Source organism: Pogona vitticeps, chromosome 6, assembly GCF_051106095.1.
Source record: "Pogona vitticeps strain Pit_001003342236 chromosome 6, PviZW2.1, whole genome shotgun sequence".
In the NCBI taxonomy this organism is placed as follows: domain Eukaryota; kingdom Metazoa; phylum Chordata; class Lepidosauria; order Squamata; family Agamidae; genus Pogona; species Pogona vitticeps.
The window spans coordinates 14,725,292-14,752,090 of NC_135788.1; the positions used below are offsets into that span (position 1 = coordinate 14,725,292).

A 26,799-nucleotide genomic window follows, 5' to 3' on the forward strand; every position below is an offset into this window, starting at 1 on the left:
TTGAAGAAATCCTTGTCCAGCAGTCCGAGGCAAAGAGGCAGTCATGAAAGCAGCTGAATCAGGGAGCTGGACAGGGGACAGACTGGATTTGTCTTCAGTGTGGAAGGGATTGTCACTATCGAATTGGCCTCCTCAGCCACACTAGATGCTGTTCCAAGACCTCCATACAGAGCATGCTACCATAGTCTTTCAAGACTGAAGGATGCCTAACTAACTGGAAATAGTCACTTCTATTATTATGTATTCAGACCAAGGATCTTGTCATATCCCTGGTCCTTTGCCTGTGCCCCACTCAGACATCTGTCTCTCTCCCACACACACACATCCCATGTCTTCCTTCACCTCTGGAGAGTGGTAGGAATCCTTTCACCCACAAAATCCTCTATAGCCATCTCCATACTCTTTACTGCCACTGCTCCCACGGCCCAGAATCATTGTCCATGGGGAGAGCCCGATATTGACTGTGTAGTTCCAAAACAGCATATGTTTTTGATCATTCTGCTTCTGTTTGTCACTTCCTTCCAAGCGCTTGTTTCCTCCATTTGGTATTCTTTTTTCTCCCAGGAAGTCCCCACCCCACCCCAGTCACTCTACGAGAAATCTGCTCTGCTCTGCTGGCGGCTGTTAACCCCACTCCTGACCAAACCATTGACAACATTCACTTCCTCTCAACAAAAATAAGCAGTTTTGTGGCACCTTAAGGCCTAGCACTTTTTGTTGTGTCTGTGTGTATGTGTGTATCTATTACATTTATACACTGCTTTTCCCACTGAAATATAGCACTCGCGGGACCTTACAAACTTTTAAAAGAAGAAAAACAGATTAAAAATCAAATTTAGCTATAATAATCATATCATATAAACAAGCCTCACTGTAAAAACCATTAAAATCAGCAAAAGATACAGCTTAAAACAGCATAGCAGGGCAGGTTAGAATCTATAAACCTTCATGAATTGCAGTGAACTTCTTTAGCCTTATCTGCGCACAAAACCTTGTGTCCAACAAAATTTCGTCCCTACGGTACAGCAAGACTCCTTCTTGTTTTGGCTTCAAATTCCTCTCAGTGGTACTCACTCCCCTTACACACGTGCAGCCAAAATACACAGGCAAACTTCTGAACAGTTCAAACAACCAGCCTTAACTCAACAGCCACAAGCTCGCTTTGTTTGCTTTCTCCCAACAATTCCATGTAAGACAATCCCCTTTACTCTCCCTGTTCACTTAATCTACTTACTCATGAGCTCACAGGACTGAGTGGCCACTAGTACAATACAGTACCTTCCAATGTGCACAGTTAAATTACTTAAAATTGGTCTTGCATGATTCCCATACCACATGATTCCTTCTGTTTCTCTACCAGGGCCTTCTGTATCTTATCACAGTTGATATTTTCCACAGCATCCAGCATCTTTTCTAATTTTTCCATTCCATCTTCAGTTTGCTTATCTAATATCTCTTATCATTGTACCAATATGGCATTCGTACCTGCCAATTTCAGATAAAAATATTTATCTCCAGCCTTCCTTTGAAAGAACAGCAATACAATGTAAACTGTAAATGTTGCATCCTTATTACTGCATCTTTCCTTTCAGCAGTATTTATAATCAGACCAAATAGCTTTTTTCTCTTGCTCTACAATATCCTTTCTGTGATGGGGCAATCAAAAATGTACACAATATCCCAAGTGTATATAGTTTTTGTTATTACAATGGTGTTAGTTCCTAATAATCCTAACAATGAAATTTGTGTTTTTCATAGCTGTCACATACTGGCCAATATGTTCATTGAGTAGTCCACCATGACTTTAAAGACATATCTCCTAGTTAATTTTCTGCTCTTCAAATAATGAATAAACTTTTGACCCTATCAGTAAGTATGTGGCTAGGAAGTTTTCACCCAGTATTCACTTTACACTTACATCGAATCACATGTGTGGTTCCCATTTATGAAAATATCCTTTGGGAGCTCTTGGCAATCCACTTTGAGTTTTTTTATCACCCTGAATATTTCATAGACTTGCAGAATACATTGCAGTGTAGGTTTGCTGCTGGTGGTTTAAATTAATAAATAACTGAACATATGAATCTAGAAATCAAAATAATCATCAATCATCAAAGAAATCATCAATCACAGTGACAGATAATCTCTCCTCCATATCACAACAATGCACCCACAACAAGACACACTAATCATCCATCTCCTGAATAGGACAAAAGCCTATCTCACAGCCATAAATACTCCACTCCCAAGCAAACTACACCAGAGTGCTATCCTCTGAAGATGCTGGCCACAGAGACTGGCGAAACTTTAGGAAGAACAACCTTCAGAACACAGCCAAAGAGCCCGAAAAACCCACAACAACCATCAAATCAAAATAAGTTTCCATATACCTCCACACTGATACTACAAAGTAATTCACTATAGTTAGTAATGGAAAACAAGGCATTCAATTTATATGTATTTAATTAACAATGAATATATGTTTCCATTTAAAATAAATATACCCATATGAAGTTGATATTTGTGTTTGTACAATAGCTGAAAATTTGGGGCCTTTTAGTGTATGAACTTCATTGAAAATCTCATGTGGCAAGCTGACTTTCAAACATATTGAGGATATTTCGGATGTGATTGCTGAAGAACAGGACAATATTTGCTGCAAAAGACTGCGAAAACATTTAAGCTTTGGATCCATTTGAATACCTATATCAGGCATATTGCCAAATGATCTGTATGTTCTACTTAGGCAGAACATCTGTGAGAGCACTGTGTTTACATGTTGGGTGCAGATGGTACCTGGGAGTGAAATATCTTGTCTCTGCCCAGTGGTAGGAACTTATGTATTGTCTACACTTTCACCCAGCCTAATCCAGCCTGCTGCCTTCAAAATGTCGAACAAGACAAATCTCATTAGCCATAGTTTCCATGGCCATTAATCAGAGATGGTTTGAGTTAATGTCCAAAACAGCTGGAGGGTACTGAGATAGGGAGGTGACTTTAATCCTTTATGCATGTTGTTTAGCATTAAATTACTGCCCGTGACTTAATCAATTTATAACTGGTTGTTTTCATTTCATTGAAGCTCTGTATTTCAGAAAAATCATGCTTCTGTTGGCTTTCTGGTTAGCATATATTGGCTGGCAAGAACAGCAGTTCATAAAAAATTGAGTGTTTCTATTTGCTGACATGTTTTGCAATCTGCTGATCTGGAGTTTCCCAATAAACAGAGAGCTGGGTTCCTTTGATGAACTTTCTGAAAGGACTTTTTTAGAGTTATATTTATAGTTACTGCAGGACGAATGCTCTGTTGTGTGTCTGGCATGTCTCAAATGTGCAGCTTTCCAAATTTACAGGAGTGGGACTACTCTGATGTGGTGTTTCATAATGTCTTCTGGCAATTTATTCTATTCCATCAATCTCTTTAATGGGTCTAAAGATATACATGTGAATTTATGGGACAGTATAATGTATGAGGAGGTTCAGAGGTGACATTTTGATGACAAAATAAAATGTCATGCTAGCCTAATCAAAACAATATTGTGATGGCAAAATTAAATGGTATCAATGCGGGTATATTTTAGCATGATGTCAAAACAATATGCCATCTAAAATCCATGGAGATGCTATTTTGATGTCAAAATGAAAAATTGTCAACACAAGTCATTGGAGATGTTCTACTGAAAGAAAGACAAAGTGATAGCTATTTAAATCTGTATCATTATAATGTTACCATTCCCCTCAAAAGACATTTGACATGTTAAGTGGTATTTATTACAATTTTTCTCATTTCTTTAGGTTTGCTGCTAAAAAAACCCCCACAAATTACGCATTTAAAACAATGGGAAGTTTAATGGCGTCTACTAGAATTGATATTAGGGTTGAGATACAAATGAACCTAAAACAGCCAGCTTGTGGATTGTTTTACTAAACTATTGTTCTTCCTCTGGTGGTATTTATCCATTCATTAAGAAACTTAAGATCTGCCTCCTTTAGAGGGACAAAAAAATGGTTTCTTCCTGAGATCCACATTATCATGCTCAAAACCTTCACTAAACTCTATCGGAGGATGTGGCAGAAGTTAAAACTGGCCAAATGTTTGTGCCTGGCAGCCCTTGAGGCTGTCGGCTTCTAATGCAGGCATTATAGCTACTTGAGAAACTGTATGTGGAATTTGCAAAGCTGAAAAATCCAAAGCCTGGGAACATTATTTTGGACTACAACTCCCAAGCCAGCATAAAATGGTCAAAAAGTAACTTTTCCACAGTACTAATAAAATGAGATGTTAAGAGGCTGCATTTAGACTCCCTTGTCCTTAATCACTCTGGACACGTTATTCTCGCTATTATCCACCATCTGGTTGACTTAGTGTATGTGCTCTTCCAAGCTGCTAGCTGAATGCAGTGGACCACAGATGCTCACAGTAGTTCACAGCTGCACCTCAACTAGAGGGTCTGTTCCTCTGTCACATTTTTCCCATTGTGGGAGATTTCTCATGATGGATATCCCTTTCCTTAAAATAGGGTAGAACCAAGGGAATTATTTTGATACTGGGAACGGGAATTCAGTTTCCATTCCAGAGATCAACTGGCATGCAATTCTTGTGTCTATAGTTCCCATGACACATTGGTGCAGGAATTTCATCTAAGAGTTTCGCTGTAGAAATTATTATGGGAAAAACATGTGTGAATGGCCCTTCTTTATTTTTCATCTAGTCAGTGGAAAAAACATACCACAGCAAGTATTTGATCTGGTGGAACCTGGGAAAAACCAATTCTCATCTTTCCAGGCTCCTACTCTCGCATGGCTGCAAAAAGCATCTGTGACCATAACTTAAGCTTTCTCAAAAAGTTCCACCATATTTCAACGTTTTGGTGCCAGAAAAATACAGAGGACCCTTTCCAGGACTCTAGACCTGGCCTTTTGTGGCAGATCTAAATCTCCTTCAGAGTCAATCATTTTGCGGCTAGATGTGACTTCCTCAAAAAATTGGGTTGCAGTGATCTTTCAGAATTTGAAACCATTTTGCTTCCTAAAGCCTTTGAGAAGGAAACAAAATCTGCCATTAAAAAATTTAATGTTGCTTGTTGGGCAAATGCTTAAAAGAGGGACCAGACGAGGGTTGCCTCTGTTATTTTTAATTTGCCTCAATAATTTTTTGTTTATTATGTTATTTTGATGCTTCATTTCATGGTGATGTAAGTGACGGGCAGTTCTTTTCTTTTTCCTGCATACACCAATTCTGTGAAGTAGTGAGAAAGATCTAATATCCCAAACCGTTGGAAGCTGCCTTATATCATTAGACTGTTGGTCTAGTTCATGATTGTTGACTTGCTGTGGTTCACCAGGCTTCTAGACGGATGTCTTTCCCAACCTATCTGGGGATGACAGGGACTGGATTTATAATTTTTGCATGCAATACATAGTCTTCCCTGGACTTCCTGGAGAGACGTGTATTTGAATTAGGACCAGAACTTTTGTGTCCAAATTCAAATCTCTAATCAGCACACTGTAATTGTTTTCTGCTTTTCAAACCCTCAGTCAGAAAAATAGTGAAGTGATGAATCTTGGTAACTACTAGTAGGTGTCTTCCTCAGTAATTTGACTAACTTCTCTGTAAATGGATATTTTTGTTCATATGTCATTATTTAATCTATTGTATTTAAGAGCGAGGGGGAAACCTCAGTGTAGTAACTATAGCAGGTTTTGATGAAAGCAACTGTCCCTGGGTGGAAATATATTTGAAGCATAATTCAAATACATAGTTAAATATGCTGATTATCATGGAGAGATCTATAAGTAATACCTCGCTTGTGTGTGTTTGTTTTCCTTTAGCCACTAAAGCTTCCCTCTTGTAATTTGAAATTTTTAGCGAAAAATTGCTCAGAAAGTGTGCTTATTCTCTGTAAGAGCTACGGAGGTATTTTTCCGTGGTTTGGGGGTGCCTTTTGAGAATCCCATGAATTTTAAATTTAAAAAAAACTCTTTAGTTGCAAAGGGATGCAAGATGAGTGTTTTTCAATTTCAAAAAAGCATTTTAAGATGATACCCATTTGTCAGTTAGCAAACACCCATCACAGCAACCTTTAACTTTTTTTAAAAAAAACTTGCAAATTAGCCTGTTTGGTCATGCTCATCCCCTTTTAGCCCCGCTTCCTCATGAGTAAGACCTTTGGGCTTCTGACAGACCGGTCCCCTGAGGTCACCCTCCCTCCCTCTAGCCAAAAGCAAAGGGTGCTTCCCCTGAAAAGGGAAACAAAACTCTCTCTCTCTCTCTCTCTCTCTCTCTCTCTCTCTCAGTCCCCCTCCTCTGAGCTCTGACAGGCTAGTAAGGAAGAATGATGGCAGCAATAAAGAGGGTTTCTTGGACACATCCCTTGAATTTCACTGTTGCAAAATGATGCCCTGTTACAAAATGACCACATAGGAACTCAGAGTGGAAGTCTAGTCCTGAACATTTGGAGAGTGCGCTGGAGTGACCTCCTGCATGGTTGTAAACCATCCGGAGGACTGGGGGGGGGGATCACATCAAAAACGAGTGCCATCTTAACAGCTTTGGAGAGCTCCCTTTTAACCTAGAGAATAGAGCTGTGTGTTTTTAATTTGTGATGATTTACTGCATTGAAATGGGTGTGAAATGCACAACAAATCAAAGTGTCAAAAGTGGAAAGTGGATTTGATCAGCGAGAGGACATGTAGGCTCTAGGGGGAATGAGCATAACTTTCTCATAATTTTGTTCACTTCCCAAGATGAGGGGCAAATCTGTTCTGAAAAGTAAAGTCGAAGTGACGGGAAACTTCCTAAATGGCTGATATTATGCACGCTCACACTGACAGGAATGTTTTCTGGGCTTGATCACCAGCTTTGAATGGAAATTTGGCCATTGTGTGCATATAATATGACCTAGGTAAAATGTGAAGAGATCTGCTTTGTCATATTAAGTTGATCCATGGATTTAGCTCATGGGAAGCAAGTAGAATTATTAAAGGATATATACATGTTTATGTATGCATTTTGCAAATGTGAACTAATAAACAGGGGATTTTATGTGCCATATATAGTGAAAATAAGCATATATTGGAAAGTGATATGTAAAATAGAGTTTAGATATGCAAGCATACTGCTCAACAGTCAAGAAGCTGTCCTTGTTAGAAAGACTAACTTTGCATGCATAATCAATTTGAGGCAACACATTCAGATTCTACAAAATTGGATTCAGGTGCTTCCTGAGGATGTTGGGGGGCAGGGGGTTATTGTGAATTTGTGGCTTGTGAGTTGCATACAAAATTCCTGAAGATACAATCTAATAATATTAAGCAAAGCTTATACTGTATATAGAAAATGTTCTTATTCTTGTTCATATATCAGTAATTGGTATCTTGCTGCTTTGAAAACTTAACATCTCTTAAACTTAAACATTTTAAGTTCTTTGTTTCCAAGGAAAACAAGAAGAATAAAATTTGAGCATATTTTGGACAAATTCAATGTAACTATACATATTTTGCTAAAAATAAGGTACTTAAGTGGATAGACCCTGGCACCGTTTAAAAAAAAGCACAATTATTTTTCAACATTGGATTTTATCTACCAGTTTATGTACCTTTTAATACTTCACTCAAGTAAACCCCAGGCTTTCGCTGTTAAGTTTCACATTTTATTAAAAAACATTTGTCAAGAGCACATAACTATAAAACCATAGAAATAAAATAATTCTGTGCACTTTTAAAGTTTCGTATATAACTTTGTAATTTTGATGGTTTGGGGTCACCTTGGAACTATGAGATATGACTAACTTAGCTGAAATTAGCTAATATTTCCATCTGCTGTACAAGGTAGAAGCTCCCAGGTATTGTTTCCCAGAATGGGCATCCATCAACTCACTGGGGACTTCATTACCACCACTGCTGAATATTAGTGACCATCACTGAGACTCTCACCAACATTAGCCGTCTATAGATTTTGGGCCACTCTTCCCGCATCAATCAAATCAGATGTCCCTGGACATCTCATGAGACAGCATAAATGCAACAGGTGCTCTCTAATGCAATAAATAATAATGGGCCAGTAAGTCTATTCCAACTGACAGAAACTCTCACAAAGTGTTTTAAATAAAAGTAATTCTTCTAATTAAGTCATCTCTCCTGGTGGGACCATGCAGCTTGACCAAGGCCATACAGGTACCAGAGCATGTAAACCCATCAGTCAAGTGCATCTCTCAGGCCATCTTGCCTGACCTGTCTCTGGGGAAACACAGCAGAGATTCAAATTGGTCCCCAACCCCAACTCTGCAGCTAGAAGCTCCAGTGCATCCTTTAAAACCACGTAAACATGGAGCTACCAGTTGTTCCCATCCTTGGGAACAGATGTTCTAGGACTACAACTCCCAGAAATCCTGGCCAGCACAGCTAATGGTGAAGGCTCCTGGTAGTTTTGGTCCAAGAATAAGGCTGGGAGTCATGAAATGCTTAGTCTATGCATGTGTGTTTCTGGACAGTTCTCTACAGCATCTCTGGGCATCTACACCTTTTATGCATGTGAATTCAAGAGTTTTCGTTCAGAATTGTGTCTGTTCCAAACAAATACCTCTCTGCACCGAGTAAATACTTCTTGGATGGAGTGAAATCCGTTCCATTAAATGTAAGAAAAGCTTTTACAGTGGATTAGCGCTGCTGCACATTTCGTTCCTTACCTGTGTTATCCTGTCCAAGCACAGACAAGAGAGATCCAATTTAATATATACGTAGTTTGCTCTTAACTCTGGTATGCAGGCATTCTGCAAGCTTAACACATGGCCAGAAGACTGGGGAGGCAATTAATAGTCAACGAGGCAATGTTTTTAAAATTCACTGGCACCACCTTTGTTTTTCCTTTCCTTTTACCTGTGGATACAAGATATGTTATGCCTTTAAGAAAAAGACACAACTTAAGCTGAATGTTTCTGGATGCCACCTGACCATACGAGCATTTAATTAACCCAAGTCGGTAATATTGGCGCTATAGGATGCAGTGGTGAAAAATGTAGATTACATTCCCAGGAATGTTTTACCATGTACTCTCTGTATTCTGACTCTTTATATCTGACGAAGTGACATGTTCCACCAAAGCTATTAAAACACAGCCGTCATTCAGGTGCCACAACGTCTTTTTTCTCCTTTTGTTTTGTGTCTCTCGTTGAAATGCTTGCACAGACTAACACAGCTACAACTTAGAAAACTACATATTATAGGTAGTATCAACAGGAACCAGAAGTACTATTCACTGGCGCATGTTTATCACCTGTCACTCTTCACACACACACACACACACACACACACACACAGAGAGAGAGAGAGAGAGAGAGAGAGAGAGAGAGAGAGAGAGAGAGAGAGAGAGAGAGGACTGGCTGTGGAAATGCTAGCTGAGCTTTCTGTTCTTGTTGTTCTAACTGTAGCATGAATGCTTCATTTTATTCGAAGGACGCCTTTCGTCTCTCAGACTGATACTGTACATTTTTTCCCTCTTTCTCTCTCACTCTTACTCTCCCCTTCTTGAAGCTTTCGTAATTCCTGTTCAGTAGTTTGGTTCTATCCACTTTATCACGCTGACAATCTGTCCGTTTTGAAAGGATTACAACTCCGTACTTCAGTGCATGACATCATAGTGAGATATTGCTTAACGATCTGAGACTCTTAACAGCCGTGGCTGTGGCTTCTGGTTACTGAAAATATGTGACAGCTCTGGCCTTATGTGAGCTTTGCTTACGCTGCTCTTTTCGGGCCCCAACAGCTGATTTCATGTCTTGTAAGTAGCTTTGATGAAATTGCTGAGGATGCATTTAACAATATGTAGTTGGCAGGCATCATAGACGGGAGATGGGCAAACAGAGACCATAATTTGCGCCTAAAGGGTTTTTTTTTTGCGCCTGAAGTAATTTTGCTGTCAGCTATCAGTCAAATAGCCTTCCTTCTTCTCAGATCTTGCATGCATCCAGATTGCAATCCATGCACCTCGGCAAACTGCATCTTGGGAATTTATAGACTCTGCATTTGCAGGATGAAGCACATTCTGAAATCCACACATGACTACCTTCTCCAACCCATTATCAAGGATAATGGAAGATATAGTCAACTATCTGTCTGTCTGTCTGTCTGTCTGTCTGTCTGTCTGTCTGTCTGTCTGTCTGTCTGTCTGTCTGTCTGTCTGTCTGTCTGTCTGTCTATCTATCTATCTATCTATCTATCTATCTATCTATCTATCTATCTATCTATCTATCTATCTATCTATCTATCTGGCCCCTATCTCCCTCTAGGGGACTCACAGCAGGTCACAATAATTAAAACCATGCAATGATAAGAAGTTATAAAGAACACTAAGCTGCAGAAGTTTAACTGATGGTGGTCTCTTGCCCTTGTGACCCCTAATTCCTTCTCTGGGGAGACCCACCTCGTCCTAACTATGGTTACTACTATACACCTGCGTGCTTTCTTCCTTTGAGCTAGTGGAAGCTGTTGACTTTGTTTTCGCAGGAGCTGTGAATCCACTCTGAATTTTTGTCTAGGTTTTATGGGGACTATTTAAAGAATGGAATACTGGCACTTTTGACAGCTCCTGTAAGGGTCAGAGTAAAATGCAAAATGGATTTAGCACCCTCACAAACTCGGAGTCACTAGCTCCCACTGTTCTGGACACAACCAAAGTACATCAGAAGTGCTCAGGTCCAAACGACAGAACGCACCAGCTTCCCTATTAAAATGCAGTAAAATATTGTCCCTTTAGAGGTGCTTCCATTCAAAGCAGCTTTGTCTGGACAGTTAACTTGCCGATTAACACGATTACCTCCTAGTGATCGTCTCCCAAAGAAACGCAAGTTCATCTGCAACTGGTGGAACTGCTGAAAGCTTCTGATCTTTTTTTTTTAAACTCTACCTTTTAAGGAAGTTTCACTTCTAAATGCAAAGCCAATAGTGAACATTACACAGGGATGTTGGTTTCAGTAAGCACCTGGCGACTTCCTCCTTGGATGCTGGCCCTGATGAAAAGTCTCTGAGAGAATTTATAAAGCTCACACCATGTACATCCGGAGAAGGAGAGGGGGGAAAATAGAAAGGTTTTGTGTATCCATGTATTAAGAAGTTGGAATGTGACACAATTTCTACAAGGTTTAAGATGTGCTTGGCTTCCACACTTAAATCAAACTGCCCAAGCCATATTAAAATAACAACTTATTCTTGGCCAGAACCTTCTTTTCTTCAGTACTGAAAGTCTGCAGCCAGCCGCTGAGTTGTGTACTTCATAGGCGATCTCTGTGAAAGTGGAGAGGAGAGAACCAGAAGCTTTAGCTGTGCTTGACCAACACTAAGGCAACCATACCGCTTGAAGTTTGTGTTTGACTTTTTTGTGGGTGGGGAGGCCTTGGTGCAGTTGGAAAGAATCCTGCTGAGAAAGAAAGGGGGGAAGAAAAACACTCTACGTCTCCATCCCCCTCACCCGACCCCTCTGCGGCAAGGGCGTGAGTCTCATGGCAGACATCCCACCTTAGCTGAACCACTGGTTTTACATTGTGTAACAATCTACCAGATACGGTTTCCATGATCCAAGAATAATGCTGCGGTGCAAACCATTATAACTTGATCCTGTGCCTGCTGAATCCAAGGTAATTTCGTGGAGTTCAAAAGGTTCTGCTCCCAGGGAAAGTATGATTGCTGCCCTCCACTTTCTTGGTACAAGCAAACGTCCCTAATGAATACTGTTGCAGTTTCCACATGGTGAAATGTACCATATGCCCATTAACCTTTTAATGCTATCAAGCAGATCAGTTCAAAGGACTTGTCAGAAGCAGACCTAAAGGGTGACAGGAGCCTATTGATTGGGGGGGGGAATAATCCAATACCACCATCTCCAAATTATAGTGAGGAGCTCACTGAGACAGAGGCTCTGACAGCAGTGGAGTAGCTGAAATAAGTAAACAATTATCTTCCATGTTTATTCCATATGATGGGAACTCGTGGAAATATTTTTCTGCATTTTATATTTTAAAAGAGTTAGTGCAGTGTCATTGATTTTCCCAGTAATGAATGAGCTGGTTTGCTTTGGGTGTGGACCAATTTACAGTATCCTTGAGATGTCCTTTTTAGATCACTCCATATAGTGGTTACGGCATGTTCAGTAGGGATTGGATTATTATTTGGACCCCTTATTTCTTTGGGGGATTCCCTCTTCCCTTCCGGCCCTTCTGGTCCTTTCCTTTCTTGGACTGTTTTTGCTCCTGCCTGGTCTCCTTGGTATTGGAAGAAATCTCCCCATATTTTAGTAGCTTTGGTGTGTGTTGGGGGGGAGCATTGATTGTATTTTTCCCCCTTTTATTTTCTTGCTTTTTTAGTTTTAGGGAGGGGCTGTGTGTGGTGCTTTCCCTGTTTGATTGATTTTTTAAAAAAATTTGTTCCTCCGTTAATTTGCTGTGTATTTACTCTATTAAAGGTTGATATTTTGGTAGGCTTGGGGGGGAGCAACTGTTTTGTTTTCTTGGAGTATTTTTTAAGGGGGGTGCCAGAAAACACAAATGACAAATCAGAAAGAGGCTTTCTCTTTAATGTAAAATGAAAAACATGGAAATGAAAAAGGCACCCCTAAGAGAACTCAAAATGGAAGAAGGATGAAAATCTCCACAGTGCATATCTGTAATGTTCAATATGAATGTTTATTTTGATTGTGATGTTTTTATTGTTATTTAATGATATTTTATGATTTTGTAAGCTGCCCCGAGTAGACCCTGTCTAGGGGGGGCGGGGTATAAATAAATAAATAAATAGATAGATAGATAGATAGATAGATAGATAGATAGATAGATAGATAGATAGATAGATAGATAGATAGATAGATAGATAGATAGATAGATAGATAGATAGATAGATAGATAGATAGATAGATAGATAGATAGATAGATAGATAGATAAACAGCTTGCAATAAATACAAAGCATATCAACTTGCATTCTGTTCATTGGTCATGAGAAATGAAGCTTATGAATTGACTTTAAGGACAGTCTTATGTAGAGTGGATTTCAGTAATCCAACCTTATTTCTGTGCTTGCCCTGGGTATCATTAACTCAAATAACTTTATGGTAGATAATATGCCCTTCTGGAGATAGCTTATTGACAAGAATATTTTAAAGGAAAGTGTATAAACTGAGCTAAAGGAGAGATAGTATGTGTGTGTGTGTTTATCTCTATACAAAGAGTTTGGATAAAAATGTCAGCATTATTTTAAAGAAAACCTCTGTCAATAGCTATAGAAGAAGATATAATTTTATGGGTAGGTGGCTATCAACACTTTATGAAACAGAAAACAGATCCTTTAACTGGGGATAGCTGTAATAATTGTTCCAGTAAGTTGCAAAGCAAACTCATATTTTTAACCATTCCTTACTATTCCCTTTTCCAACCAAAGGCTCAATCAGTCTGTCAACCTGCTCTTCTCTGTCCCTGAAAGTGCCTCCTTTAGAATGCTGGGATTTTCTATGGGTTACCAGATTTATAGTGTTTTGCAATAATAATTTTCAAATCTATTGACAGGCTTTAGCATGTAAGCCACCCCAAGTAGACTTTGTCGAGGGGGGGGTTTAAAAATCTAATAAAAGTAAAGTAAAGGTTTTAGGACTTGTCTAGACATTCCACCATCCTTCAAGCTATTGCACCAAACATCTCTCCATAACATACAGTATTTCCTATTAGTAACGTAATAACTTGCATAACCTTTTCCAAAAAATTCAGCAAACCTTTGGCAGGCACTTACAAGTATTTTAATATATTTATTGCAGAGAAATTTTTTATGCTAATTTTTCTCTAAAATGTTGATCGTGAGTACTTGTTTGTCTTATTATTGCATGTTTGTAAGATTCTTGAAGGTGTTCTGTGGGTGAAAAAGAAAAATACCTTTGTTGCTGCTGTTTAAAAGAAGCATTAATCTCTCTTCTCTGTCTTGCTGCTCTTCGTAACAGATCAGCTCCCAGCAACCATGACCGGATACAGCGGCTAAGGCAAGAATTTCAACAGGCAAAACAGGATGAAGACGTAGAAGATAGGAGGCGGACATACAGTTTTGAACAACCATGGGTAAGCGTTCGTTAATTACAGCCTCTTAGTTGCCTTATACTCAGTCACATGACTGGTCCATCTAATTTGCGGTTGTCCACATTCTTGATGAAAGAGGACCATAGTCATGTTTGGGCATTGGAAGATCCAAGCTCATCAACTTGATCAGGAGGAGTGCCTAGCTCATAACTGTTGTCATGGTCTTCCTCTGTTGACTGATCAGTCTGAAGAGGTATGTTTCTCTTCCCATGTACATTCCACACACGAGAAGGAAGACTGGAAAATCTGATGCATCTCTACTGGTTATGTTAGTCTACTGCCACCTGCTTTGTGAGAGGCTATCCCTGAAATAGGTTCAGAAACAAACTTATGAAAAATACTGCTGCTGTGGTGTTGACCGAAGCCAACCAGAGAGACTATGTGATATCTGCCTGTCTTGGTTGATCCACACTTTTTTTTCTGAGTGCTCGTTTTAACCATTAAAGCAGAACTGGGGTACATGTGGCATGGCAGATATTGGACTCTACTTCCCATCCGACTATACCAGACTCATTCACAGCCAATCAGGTCTTGTAAATCAGTGGTCTTGAACCTTGGGCCTCCAGATGTTCTTGGACTACAACTCCCAGAAGCCTTCACCACCACTTCTGCTGGCCAGGATTTCTGGGAGTTGAAGTCCAAGAACATCTGGAGGCCCAAGGCTGGAGACCACTGTTGTAAATAACACACAGGCAGAGCTACTTTTTCATTAGATACATTGAACCTCAAGCAGAAGACCACTAGAAATGGCAAATCACCAACTCTCCATCCCCTTTAGGAAGCCGCTGCTGTTTCTGAACACAGGAAGCTCAGCCAAGTACAAAATTCTTGGCTTTGATAGGGTCTTCATCAAATCTGGCAACAGAGCATCCAGAGAGATCCCTGTAGGCATAGGCAGCCTCCCGGGGATCCTTCAGATCTGGGCACTTGCATCTAGCCAACCTTGAGGAGAGCTGCAGCAGTATTCTTCTCAGAACCTGCCCATCCTCCATCTCACGTTCCAAGTATGGTGGAAGGAAAACAGCCACAGCTGCAGCATTAGCAGCAGTGATCAGCTAAGTCAGGGCAGCCCAACTCAGGTAGTGGGAGAGCTCGTTGCCATCCCTGTCAACAGGTTTCCCACCACTGGCCTGCTTGTGGGCTCTTCCAGGCTTCAAAAAGGATTTCCTCCCCTGCCCCATCATCCTTGTTGGAGAGTCCAGGAAGTGAACCTGGGAACTTCAGGGTACAAAGCATGTGGTCTCAGCCACTGAGTTTACAGTGATTTCCTTCCCTGTTTCAGCTGTTATCCCTTGAGTATTCGAGACAACCAAGATTCAATTCAGGGGCCTAGGTGACCTTTAAACTCCTGACTCCTCCCTTCCCCATCTGTGCCCCAGCATTCCTAATTTCATTTTGTACCGGGCTTTGCCATCTGTCCCTTCTGTAAAGGGTATTGTTTTCCCATTTGACAAGACACTGATGCAGACTAACATATCTGCATTTGTGCCTTTTGTGGGTTTGTGCAGGCATGATTTACCAGAATGCGAGTCTGTGCTTGTGTGAACTAGAGAGTTTCAAATGAAATATGGAAGCATTTAAAAGGCTTTTTACCGTAGGGAAAAGCATATATAAGTATCATGACCTAAAAAGATGTTCTGTGCCAGGAATTAGCAACTAGATTTTGCCAAGGCAGGAAGACGTATCAAAGAGACTGTTGTTCTCCAACCCTCCCCCTTCCATAAATGCATAAAACATCTATTTAGATAATTAGCTGGCTAGCTAGCCAGTTGGTTAATTAGTTTCTACCACAACTATACTGTTTTCTTTTTAATTATTAGAAAAGGATCTCTTCAACAAGTTATCTGTCACATTACCACTATTTGAAATTATTAAAAAAATTAAAAATAAAAATGACCACAACTGAAATCGAAATCAATAAACCAATAAGGGAGAAAATGTAAATATCATAGGAACATTATATGTAATCCAAACAGCCACCAAGAAGATTTCTGAAATAAGAATATTTAATCAGACTCCTAAAACAACTCAGAGACATTGAGAGAAGGATTTCTGCCATGCAGAGGCCACCACTTAAAAGGCACTGCAGATATTCCTTATGCTGATATTGAGTTATTTCAGTTAGGACAGCACCTCCACACAAGGGAGCATTACTGCGTGGAAGTACAGTAATGGCATCAGTTCACATGCCCAAACTACCTCATCAGGAGACAGACTAAGAAAACTTATTAATTTTCAGTGGGACTCATCAGGAAGTCACCGGACTCTGGTTTTTAAACTGATTCATTTCTTCAAAAAACCTTCAGCTCATGAATGTAGGATATTGTGCTTCTGTACCCATAATTCAAACAGCCAGGAAATAGCCCAGTATTGCTGCAAAATATCATGCCCATGTTACCAGCAGGAGAAAGGATGCCAAGCTCTAAATAGTTCTGAGGGTGGGTGACCCTGTGGATGGTGGCTTGGGAAACTCCCTCATGTTTGAGGGGGTGGCCCTGGCCGCGAAGAGTGGGGTCCGTAGCCTGGGAGTACACCTGGACCCGATGCTCACCATGGAAACGCAGGTGACATTGGTAGTCCGCACCGCCTTTTTCCACCTTTGGCGGATTGCCCAGCTGCAACCTTACCTAGACACGGGGGCGCTCACTACCTTAGTACATGTGCTCGTAATCTCTAGATTAGACTACTGTAACGCGCTCTATGTTGGGCTCCCTTTGAAGCTGATGTGGAAACTTCAGGTGGTGCAGAATGCGGCAGCCAGACTCCTCACTGGAGTAAGAAAATACCAACATATCTCTCCTACTCTGGCCATGCTGCATTGGCTGCCCATCCATTTCTGCATTGACTTCAAAGTGTTAATGCTTATGTATAAGGCCCTAAACGGTTTAGGACCTCGATACTTGGCAGAACGCCTGCTTCCACCTAGATCTTCTCGGATCACCCGCACGAGCCAGGAGGTGAGGCTGAGGAGCCTAATGACGAGGGAGGCCCAGAAAGAAAGGACACGAAACCAGGCCTTCTTGGCGGTGGCTCCTCGCCTCTGGAACAATCTCCCTCCTGAGATCCGCGTGGCCCCCACTTTGGACACTTTTAAAAGTCAATTAAAAACATGGCTATACATTCAGGCCTTCCCTCTAGTTAATATCTGACTTTTCTGTTTATTCTCTCCTTATGTATTTTCTATTCTATTGTTGTATTCTGTTTATTACAATATAATTTATGTAATTGTTTGTGTTTTTTGTATTATTTCACTGTTTTTACTATATTGGAAGCCGCCTAGAGTGGTCTTTTAGACCAGATGGGCGGGGTATAAAACAAATCAATCAATCAATCAGTCAATCAATCAATCAATAGGAAAGGATGGGCTGAATGCTGACAACACCAAATGGCAGCAGTCCAGATGGTCTACAGCAGAGGTCCCCAACTCCCGGTCCACAACCTGGCACCCTCCATGAGCATGCCACACATACCCCCAAACCAGTCTGTGGTTGGGAAAAGGTTGGGGACCCCTAGTCTACAGGATACTCTCTTCTGCTCGCTACCATTCACACTTGTTGAAAAACAGCCCTGGCCATTGCTTTGTGGTTTGGGTGAGAAGTGGTTAACGGATGAAAAATGGAATCAGCTTCTGGGATTTTCCCTTGCGTGGTGTCACTTTGTGAATGGTAGTAGTCCTGGGGGACTCCTGTTCAACACCTTGCCCTATGGAGTGTCTCATGGTTCTTTGATTTCCCTATACTACTTCACATATACATGAAAAACCTGAAAGAAACTATTAAGAATTTTGTGGTCTGGTACTAACAGTGTGTTAATGACACCCAACTCCATCTGCTTTTTAAGATCTGGTGGATAACAAAGAACAAGCTGCCAGAGGCATCCCAAATGGCTAGCCATACTGAATGGGGATGCTGGGGATTGTAGTTTGACACAGCTGCAAGGTACTAGGCTGGAGAAAAGCTTGCATAGAGACAGAAAGAGATTCCATTGTCTGGCTAGACAAAGGAGCTGTGTTTCTTAAATCTCTCGATTGTGGTTTGTAAGTTTACAGGATAGATAATATCTTTATTTCAGTCTTCCTTTGTGCTTTACTCATCTTAAAAATACTGATTTTAGATCCCGGCATTAAAAAAGACAACAAGCTTACCTTTAAATCAGTAACTTTCCAAACGCTACTAAAAAGCCTCGTATTTTATTGTGTATGAAAATATATGGGCTTCCTTTTAAAGCTCTGTTATAAAATATGTCTGGTTTTCCTTGGAACTCATTTAAGGAAAAGCTCTTTTTATTTATTTTATTTCCATTAGGAGCGGTAAAGATAATTCAGTGCCCCCCTTTATTATTATTATTTTATCATATAAGTGATCCCTAGAAAGGGTGAGCATGACTATGCTACGTGGAGGATGCTGCTGGTTAATCTTGGGAAAGTGATGGGTGAAGGATCTTGGGGAAACTGTCTGAGAGAGATGTGCAGGAGGACTCAAGAACTTAACTACTGAAGGTCATGGGCCAAATGTTGTCGGGCCAAACACCATAGCAACTTTAGGCAGGCAACTTTGCAGGGTATTATAATTCCCAGCAATGAGTGAGTGGGGAATTATTTAGATGACAGGCTGATTACCTCAAGAATGGAATCATTTCCTAAAATGTGGGTCAGATCAATGACCTTTCTTTTCCTTCCTCCCTATTTCCTGCAAACAATAAGGACCCTTCTCCCATTGGGCTGAGCATGCTAACGAACTTAAAGTGACTATGTCTGTTTAACGTGTAGATTTTAATCCTGAACCTTACTGTTGTGTTACTTGTGGGTGGATTTCATTATCACAACTTTTAAAGGAAGCTGTGTGTCTGTGTACATGTGTGTATGTGTGTGCATTTTCATACGTTACTTTTTATACAAACATATTGAATTGATGAAATAAGTCCCATCTACCTTAAAATTAATTTTTCCCTTCTTGTGTCTTCCAATCTGGCTAATATCACTATGCTTGGAAGAGATAAAACAATGATCTCATCCATTTGGAGTGTGTGCAATGTAGTTTCACCGCGGAGGAACAATAAACCCATCTCTTTAAGCAGCGTATGCAACTTCAGTGTATTAGCTGGAAAGTAGAGAGGTATTCCTCCCAAAATGTATCCAGATGTAGCAAATACCAAACTATACTTTCAATAACATAAAAGCAGTTTGCCTCGTAAGGATATCTTAGCTACTTTCGTCAGTGCTTTATGGACCTCCCTGTCAAAGCTCTTAGTTCAAAGTGTGGTTGTGAAAAATACACCTATGTAAGGCCTGTTGTTAAAACTCACATATTAGCCTAAGGGAGCTTGTTTGTGACACCAAACAGATCAGAGGCGAGATGGAGCTAGCTTTAAATCTGGAAAAGCCCCTCAAATATATGAAAGGAAAGGAAATTCTTGTGTCCTGATATAAACAATGAAAGCAGGTTTTCATTCAAAGAATTCTATGAAGGATTCTTTAAACTCACTGAATTTCCCCTTGTCTTTCTTTAAGACAGTGACTAGAGAACAGATTCTTGGAACAGGAATACATGTATACATAGAATGGATTAATATATGTGTCTACCATGTAAACTTATCCAAAGTTTGAAAAAGTTACTTTGTGCTCTAGAAGTCCCAAACGGCCCCAGCCAGCATGACCAACTAGCGAACTGGAGCTATAGTTAGAAAAGTAAATTTTCCAAGGTCAGCAAATGATTTTATGTGTGATTCATAGTTTCTAGCCTCTGGTGAATGATTGTGACCTCATGTCTTTTCATGGATCATAGTGAGCAAGTGTCCATTTTGGATGGTTTCATTATAATTCTGTTGGCAAATATCCTCACCTGATGGGCCGTGGGAGAGCTGGCAGTCCTTCCAGGGCTCATATATCTGCTGTGCCAAAAATTAATGAACTCCCATCCACAAGGCAGTCAATCCAACAATGTTAATGGATGCAGACACTCTTATTAAAATCTTTAAAATGACACTTCCTGAAGAGATCTAAGCAGAAAAGCTGACGCTTAGGACATGACGCAGGACAGCATTATCTAGCTTGTGATTGATTTCCTTGGTATGACGATTTATCCTTGTCAAATCTTTTCATTTTGTTAACACTAAGACTCCAAGCCAGCAGTTTCAGGGGCTTCCTTGTGGTTCTCATGGTAAGGATAGCTCTGTTGATGCTAAGCTCCATTCCCATGAAAGAGAATGAAGAAGCCTCTGTTCATGCAGCAGCTTTGTGCAATGGGGTATGCACAGTGGGATGTGAGAACTTAAGAAGAACTATCCTGGATCAGATCGAAGGTCTGTCTAGTACAACATCCTGCTTCTGTAGCAACCACTCAGATGCCTGAGCAGAATGTGAGGGCAGTAGCACCTTTCCACTTGTTGGTTGGTACAGAGACAGATGATGGAGATCACCTGCAGCTATCATGACTAGTAGCTAGCGATGGTTTTGTCTTCCATGAATTGACCCAATCCTCTTTTAAAACTCTCTTGAGTTAATGGCAAGTACTTTCTCTCTGAACCAATGAATTCCATATTCTTAACTATGTACTGTGTGAAGTATCACTTCCTTTTGTCGGTTCCTGAATCTCTCACCTTTAGCTTCGTTAGAGAAGCCCGGGCTCTTCTACGTTGGGATCAAGGACTTTTCCTTATCAAGGTTTTCCACTCCATGCATAAACTATATAGCTCTCCGTCACATCTTCTCTTAATTAAGCTACAGGAACTCATATCTTGAGATTATTTTCTTATAAGAGTGTTATTCTAACTCCTTGTTTATTTATGGGCCAGTTTGCATCTTCTCCATCTCTCTGCCATATCCTAGTTTCAAAGGTGTGTAAAGCAGTTATTCTAGGAAGGCTTGCAGTGCATGTATAAGTAAACTATCCAGTTTGCTTCTTTTCCTAATAATCACTGACATGGAATTTTCACTTTCATAACAGTCATATATTGTCTTTATGGTTTTATTATGATGTCCATTGCAACACCAAATTCTTTTTCTTGGTCGTTCACTGCTAGGTCAGATTCCTGCCATAATAATTTGCACTTATTTTCACTGTATCACATGTGCTTTTTTTGTACCTATTCTCTCGATTTAGAGAGATGCTTTTCAAGCCATAGCTGTCCCCTTTTCCCCTCTAATTACTCTAATGGCATCCTTTGCAAACTTCGCTACTTTGCTGCTCACCTTTTGCTCCAGATCATTCTTTCATTTTCCACCCTCTACAGTAAAATCCATCACTTGCAAATATTCGAAATGATAATCTTTCCCAAAATATAGCTTGGCTAGCTTAACAAAATAGATTTATTGGGCAAAATGCATCTATTTTATACTGATTCCCATTTTCATAGTAATTCTTATTTATGACAATATCTTGTCATTTACGAAATCTCACTAAATGGTTCAGGAAGGTAATCAGCTAGCCTGTCCAAGCCAAACAGCAAAAAAAAAACAAAAAAAAAACAAAAAAAATCAAATCAAATTGTAAAGATTTTGTTGGATTTTAAAGGACAACGTTTCTGTTGTCTCAATGACTTTTAAGATCTATAGTCCACTTCATAAAATGAAATCCAGATTATATTCAGCCAGTTTCTTAAAATAAGCCTTTCCCATTTACTGGTAATGTCTTTTTTGCCCTAGGCAAAATAATGCTTATCATTAAGTCCCCTTATATTCTAGAAAGCTCATTCCTTCTTGTGACATCTTAAATTGGAATCCCTTTGAGTATCTTATGCTATAATCTTCCGCATATCACCATTCCCATAGAACTTGCTTTTCTCCTGTGTTTTCCTTAACAAACTTCTAAAGCAGAAATGATAATTTCACTTAAGTTTGATTGTTGAAGACATAAACATCTGTTTATCTGTATAATGTAGCCTTGTCTGTCATGGCGTCCTTGACCACCATGTGATTTAAAAGATCAGCCCTTGTCATACATCTTCTCCCAGACGAGGCCAGAGTTCTTTGCAAATCTGCACCGTTAAGAGGCAGACGGTTTTGCTTGATAGCTTTAAAGAATTATGATAATTATTCCGAACCTTATGCTGCCCTGTTTGTACAGGTGTCAACTACTTCAGGAGTTATTCTCTGAGCACACAACTTGTGTCCCGCTGCGCAGAAATACATTTTTCCACTTTCATGTGGTTAATTTTGTACATCGCCTATAGTGTTACTAGGAATTTTTAAAAATGTGCAGATGTGGAGTGGACTAGTATGACATAATATTCCTAAAATGTTCTGCCAATCACTCACAAAAACCACAGGATTTGGGTTTGGGGTTTCGATCAATAGTTTCCCTTTCGTCCCACGTGAAACTTTTTTTTTTTCAGTGTGAAGGCAGAAACAGAAAGGATCCAGAAAAGAAAAATCCTTAACGGCACTTTGTGTCACCTACACTTTCTTTCTTGCCTCTGGAAATGTCCAAATATACTTGCTTTGTTTGGGGATTGGTTTTAAAAATATAAGCATGGGAGGGCTCACAAGTCTTAATTGATCAAACTCGAAAGATTGCCTCAGTCACATCGCTTTCACACCAACATGAACAGTGTTTTCAGCTCTAATTATAGGCTTTCTATAATGTCTGTTTCTGCCACCATAACGAGAGAGAAGACCTTACCCTTCAAGCAAGGTCAGATCAAACTATTTTAGTCCCTGAAGAAAAAGATGAGGTGTTCTGCCACCTCACAGTCCCTGTACAGAAACTGATCTATTCAATAGCAGCCTTCAGGGCAGGGAAACCAGGGGAATTTCCTCAGAGGAGATCTAAGTTAAGAGCCAGGGGCATATGGAAGTCCTCTTTTAGATGTAATTTTAAAGTTGAGTTGCATAGATTTCTATTTTTAGACTACAACTGCCACAATTCCCCACCAGCACAGCTGCAGAGAATTCTAAAGTTGAGATCCGTGTTCACAAATCTGCGTATCTCTACTTTCAAGTCCCTGGTTTCAGGTTCAGATAAGAATTTTGGCCTATGAGTCTGTATTTTAATAATAGAGGACATACTGTAGAGTCAGCATGTTGTACTCAATAATACAGGATCATGTCAGATTTGCAGTGGACCCCAGATTTTACCACCCACTCAATATTTCAATGTCAGCCAACTCCTTTCATACATTTTTAAAAATTCATTTATTTTAGTATGTTTACAGCTCATCTTTTTCACACCATGAAAATCAAGGCAGCAAACATAAAGATGCTTAGATGATTTCCTTCCAGCTCCAGTCAGACTGAAACCTCCTTAGCTTCAGCAGGGTGATTGAACTGTATAACCTCAAAGGAGAAAGATACCAACTGCTTGTTTTTAGCAGGATCAGAGCAATTTAGCCTTCAAACTCCTTTTGTGATGCCCTATCAAAGTCTCCTTGAATGCTATGGAGTCTTATAGAAGCATCATAAAGTGTGCCTATAGAATTAAAGAATCTAAGATTTAGGCACCCTTAAGGTAATCATAAGGGAATCAAGACCTTTAAAATGTATTAAGCCTCGCTTATCTGCCAGGTATGTTTTCCTCTAAACATCACAATTTATATTGATGTATCAAGAACTATTAGACAATTTTGTGGATTCTACATCTGGAACTGGGAATATATGCCCCAGATGTTGTTGGACTTCAACTTCCATCAGCCCTAGTCAGTGTGTAAAAATAGTGAAGGATGATGGCACTCCAGCTACACATTCCCTATACCTGTTCTAAACCATGCAGGTTTATAGCACAGTTATGCCGCTGTTACACCTGACAGCCATATGTTACAGCAGTGGTCCCAACCTTGGGCCTCCAGATGTTCTTGGACTACAACTCCCAGAAGCCTTCACCACCTCCTCTGCTGGTCAGGATTTCTGGGAGTTGAAGTCCAAGGTTGGGGACCACTGTGTTGCAGAATTGCACTGTCTGGCAAAGACTACCTTTCACTTAACCATTTTTACTGTAGCTTTTTGCCACTTTTCTCACTCCATGTTTTCTTTCCCAGACTTCTCCAGATTCTCCTGATTGCCCCCCAATCCTCCCACCCTCACAAGAGACCTACCAAATTTTATTTGACACCAACGGATTAGGATCGATAAATATTTCATTATTCAAAATGGACTTTCCAATGGGGGCGATGTCAGGAGGAAATTGTGTAACACTCAGTTGTCTTAGAAGCCATTCTGTGACTTTAAAGAGACTTTAGGGAGGCTAAAGAGCAGGCCTGTTTGAAGTATTTGCCAATAATATTGCAATATTTCAAAGACCAACAGCCCTAGACAAAGAAGAAATCATGCAAGAAGCTCCTGTATACTGCTGTGGTCCATTGAATCTTTTTATTGATATGGGCAAGCAGAAGCTTATGTGTACATATTGACTGTGCCTACATAGAAAAGTAATATGACTTATTATTCCGAAGTAAACAAAGAAAACCTGTTTAACTTTTTTACTTTTCCTCCTAGCCAAATTCAAAGACATACTCACAAAGCGGCAGGCATTCTGTATCAGTTGAAGTTCAGATGCAGAAACAACGGCAAGAAGAAAGAGAGAGTTTCCAGCAAGCTCAACGGCAGTACAGCTCACTACCCAGGTATGGCAGGTATCGACAACTTTTTGTGAGTTGGGAGCCAGTTTATTCCAATATAAATGAGGACCCATAGTGTTACTTTCTTTATTAAGAGGAATCCCATTCAGACATTTGTGTGAAATGAAGGTCTGAGAAGGAGCAATATCATCATGGCAGTCTCTACCCATTGCCTACAGATATTCACTTGAACATTTTTGCAGAGCCTTTGCGTTTACACAGGGGAGGTGGTCTTTACACATGCAACTCATAGATGAAGCCTGAAGACATAATACAGCCTATGTATATATATGTATCACATCAGCAGGGAGCAACGGTTGGATATGGTGAATTGGGTCCAGACTTAGGAACTCAGAATGACCCAGTGGAAGTGGGTTTCTCTATCTCACTCTTTCCACAGTAACCCATCCACTGCCCTTAATATGCTGCACACAGGGGTGTGAGGGTTCCTGAATGGCTTCAGCTGGTGGACTAAGGATGACTAAACAGAAGACCTCCAAAATTAGATGTATCCACTTTCTGAGTACCCGGTACCATCTTCTGCATCATTTTCAGGCTCTGGAAGGTCTGTTGGGGATTCAATTCAAAAGGACGAATTCGTGCCAGTCTGACATCCTAAGCTAAATCCAGTTGTTAGTCCCAACTGAAATACTGTAGTCTCGCAAGTTTTGACATAAGTCTGGTTCATTCAGTGGGTCTACTCTGTTTGGGACTAAGAATTGGATTTAGTCCATAATGAGGTATTGAATCTGAAAGTAATTGTACATCTTGACAGATCTCACAAAATATTTTAGAATAGACCAGGGCATGAATCTTGGCTGTTCTATAGCTCATGGAACTGAACGTAGAAATTATACATCTTTATGAGTCCCTTGTACTTTATAATTTCATATAATAAAGGAAAAATAGATACAAACTTGATAAGATAAAGTTGTACTAATGGAAATCTTTACTTGTATATCTTGTAACAAAGGGAATTTGGGATGATGATGTAGATATATGCCATAAAAGAATTCACTGAGCAGAGAGACTGCAATGAGAAGTTATGTCAGACTGGGCCATGTCCAACTTTCTGACATATTTAATTGGTTTCAGTATTTAAGTGCTGCTTATAGACATACTTTTCATTTAAAATCAAGACTTATATGGAAAGCACTCACTTCAAGTCTTAAGGGAGATGAATTCTGAAGAAAAAGAAGTGTGTATTGCTTTTGATTGTCATGGGGCTGCATCTAAAGGCTTCAGACATTCCATAAATGATTTGGACTATCTTGGGATGTTGATTGTTTGAATCATGTTTAAAGTAAGTATGAAACAGCCTTTAAAAATTACGGCATTTGGAAGCAGACTGGAGGACTTGGTTAGAAAAGTATAGTAGCCCCTTAGGGGAATGGAGATAAACGTATGTGGGAAAGGTTTTATTTGAGTGTAGTAGAATAGGAACAATGTTTATAGAAGCCAAAATACTGCCTAGTTGCAGAGAAAGATGATGCATACATTCCCCGCCTTCCCAAATTGATTTTTGCAATGAATTGATAGGGTTAGTATCAACTGGGATTGTAGGCAACTTTGGATTTGAAAAGTGGTGGGAAATAGTGCTTGAAATCTAGTAGAAATCTGTAATCAGTGGAATTTATGGAGAAGCTGACTTATTAAACCCCCACTGATTCAAGGGTCTTACTCTAGCTGTGAATTACTACTGGGTTTTAGCCAGTGAGAATGAGTTGTTAGGACAAAGGTTTATATATGATGCATATCATTTTTTCCAAGTACTTTCCTGTCATATCCCTAGGTCTGTGGGTGGGTTGGAGCCCACAGGAGCCCTACAGAGGTTGTTGGATTACAACTCCCATCATCAAGCATGATGCAAGTTGGAGTACAACATCAAGATACCCATAGATCTCTTGCCTAAGGCCAAAGGGGAACAAATTGCTTTAGCTATGTGCTTATAGACTTCCCACTCACATCAATCCAATGTTGGTGAGCACTGGCAGAAATCAACCTTTTAGTCTGCTCCATCATGGCTTTTCTTGTCTGCTTATTTAAGAGAAGATTTTTACACTGAGGTTACGTTTTTAAAGTTCATGAAATGTGTTGGTGATAAACTGTATTTTCTTTTGTCTGAAAAATATGTATATGCTGTTT

At 39.9% G+C, this 26,799-nt stretch overlaps 1 protein-coding gene across 10 annotated transcripts in view; it reads left to right on the plus strand.

Annotated features, from left to right (window-relative positions):
- Positions 1–26,799, plus strand: part of PARD3 (par-3 family cell polarity regulator) — a 578,687-nt gene that overhangs the window by 547,089 nt on the left and 4,799 nt on the right. For all 10 annotated transcript variants that reach the window (XM_073002940.2, XM_078378538.1, XM_073002942.2 and 7 more), the window contains 2 exons: positions 13,974–14,088; positions 24,533–24,660. In XM_073002940.2, the coding sequence (XP_072859041.2) occupies positions 13,974–14,088; positions 24,533–24,660 (243 nt within the window). The remainder of the gene's footprint in view (positions 1–13,973; positions 14,089–24,532; positions 24,661–26,799) is intronic.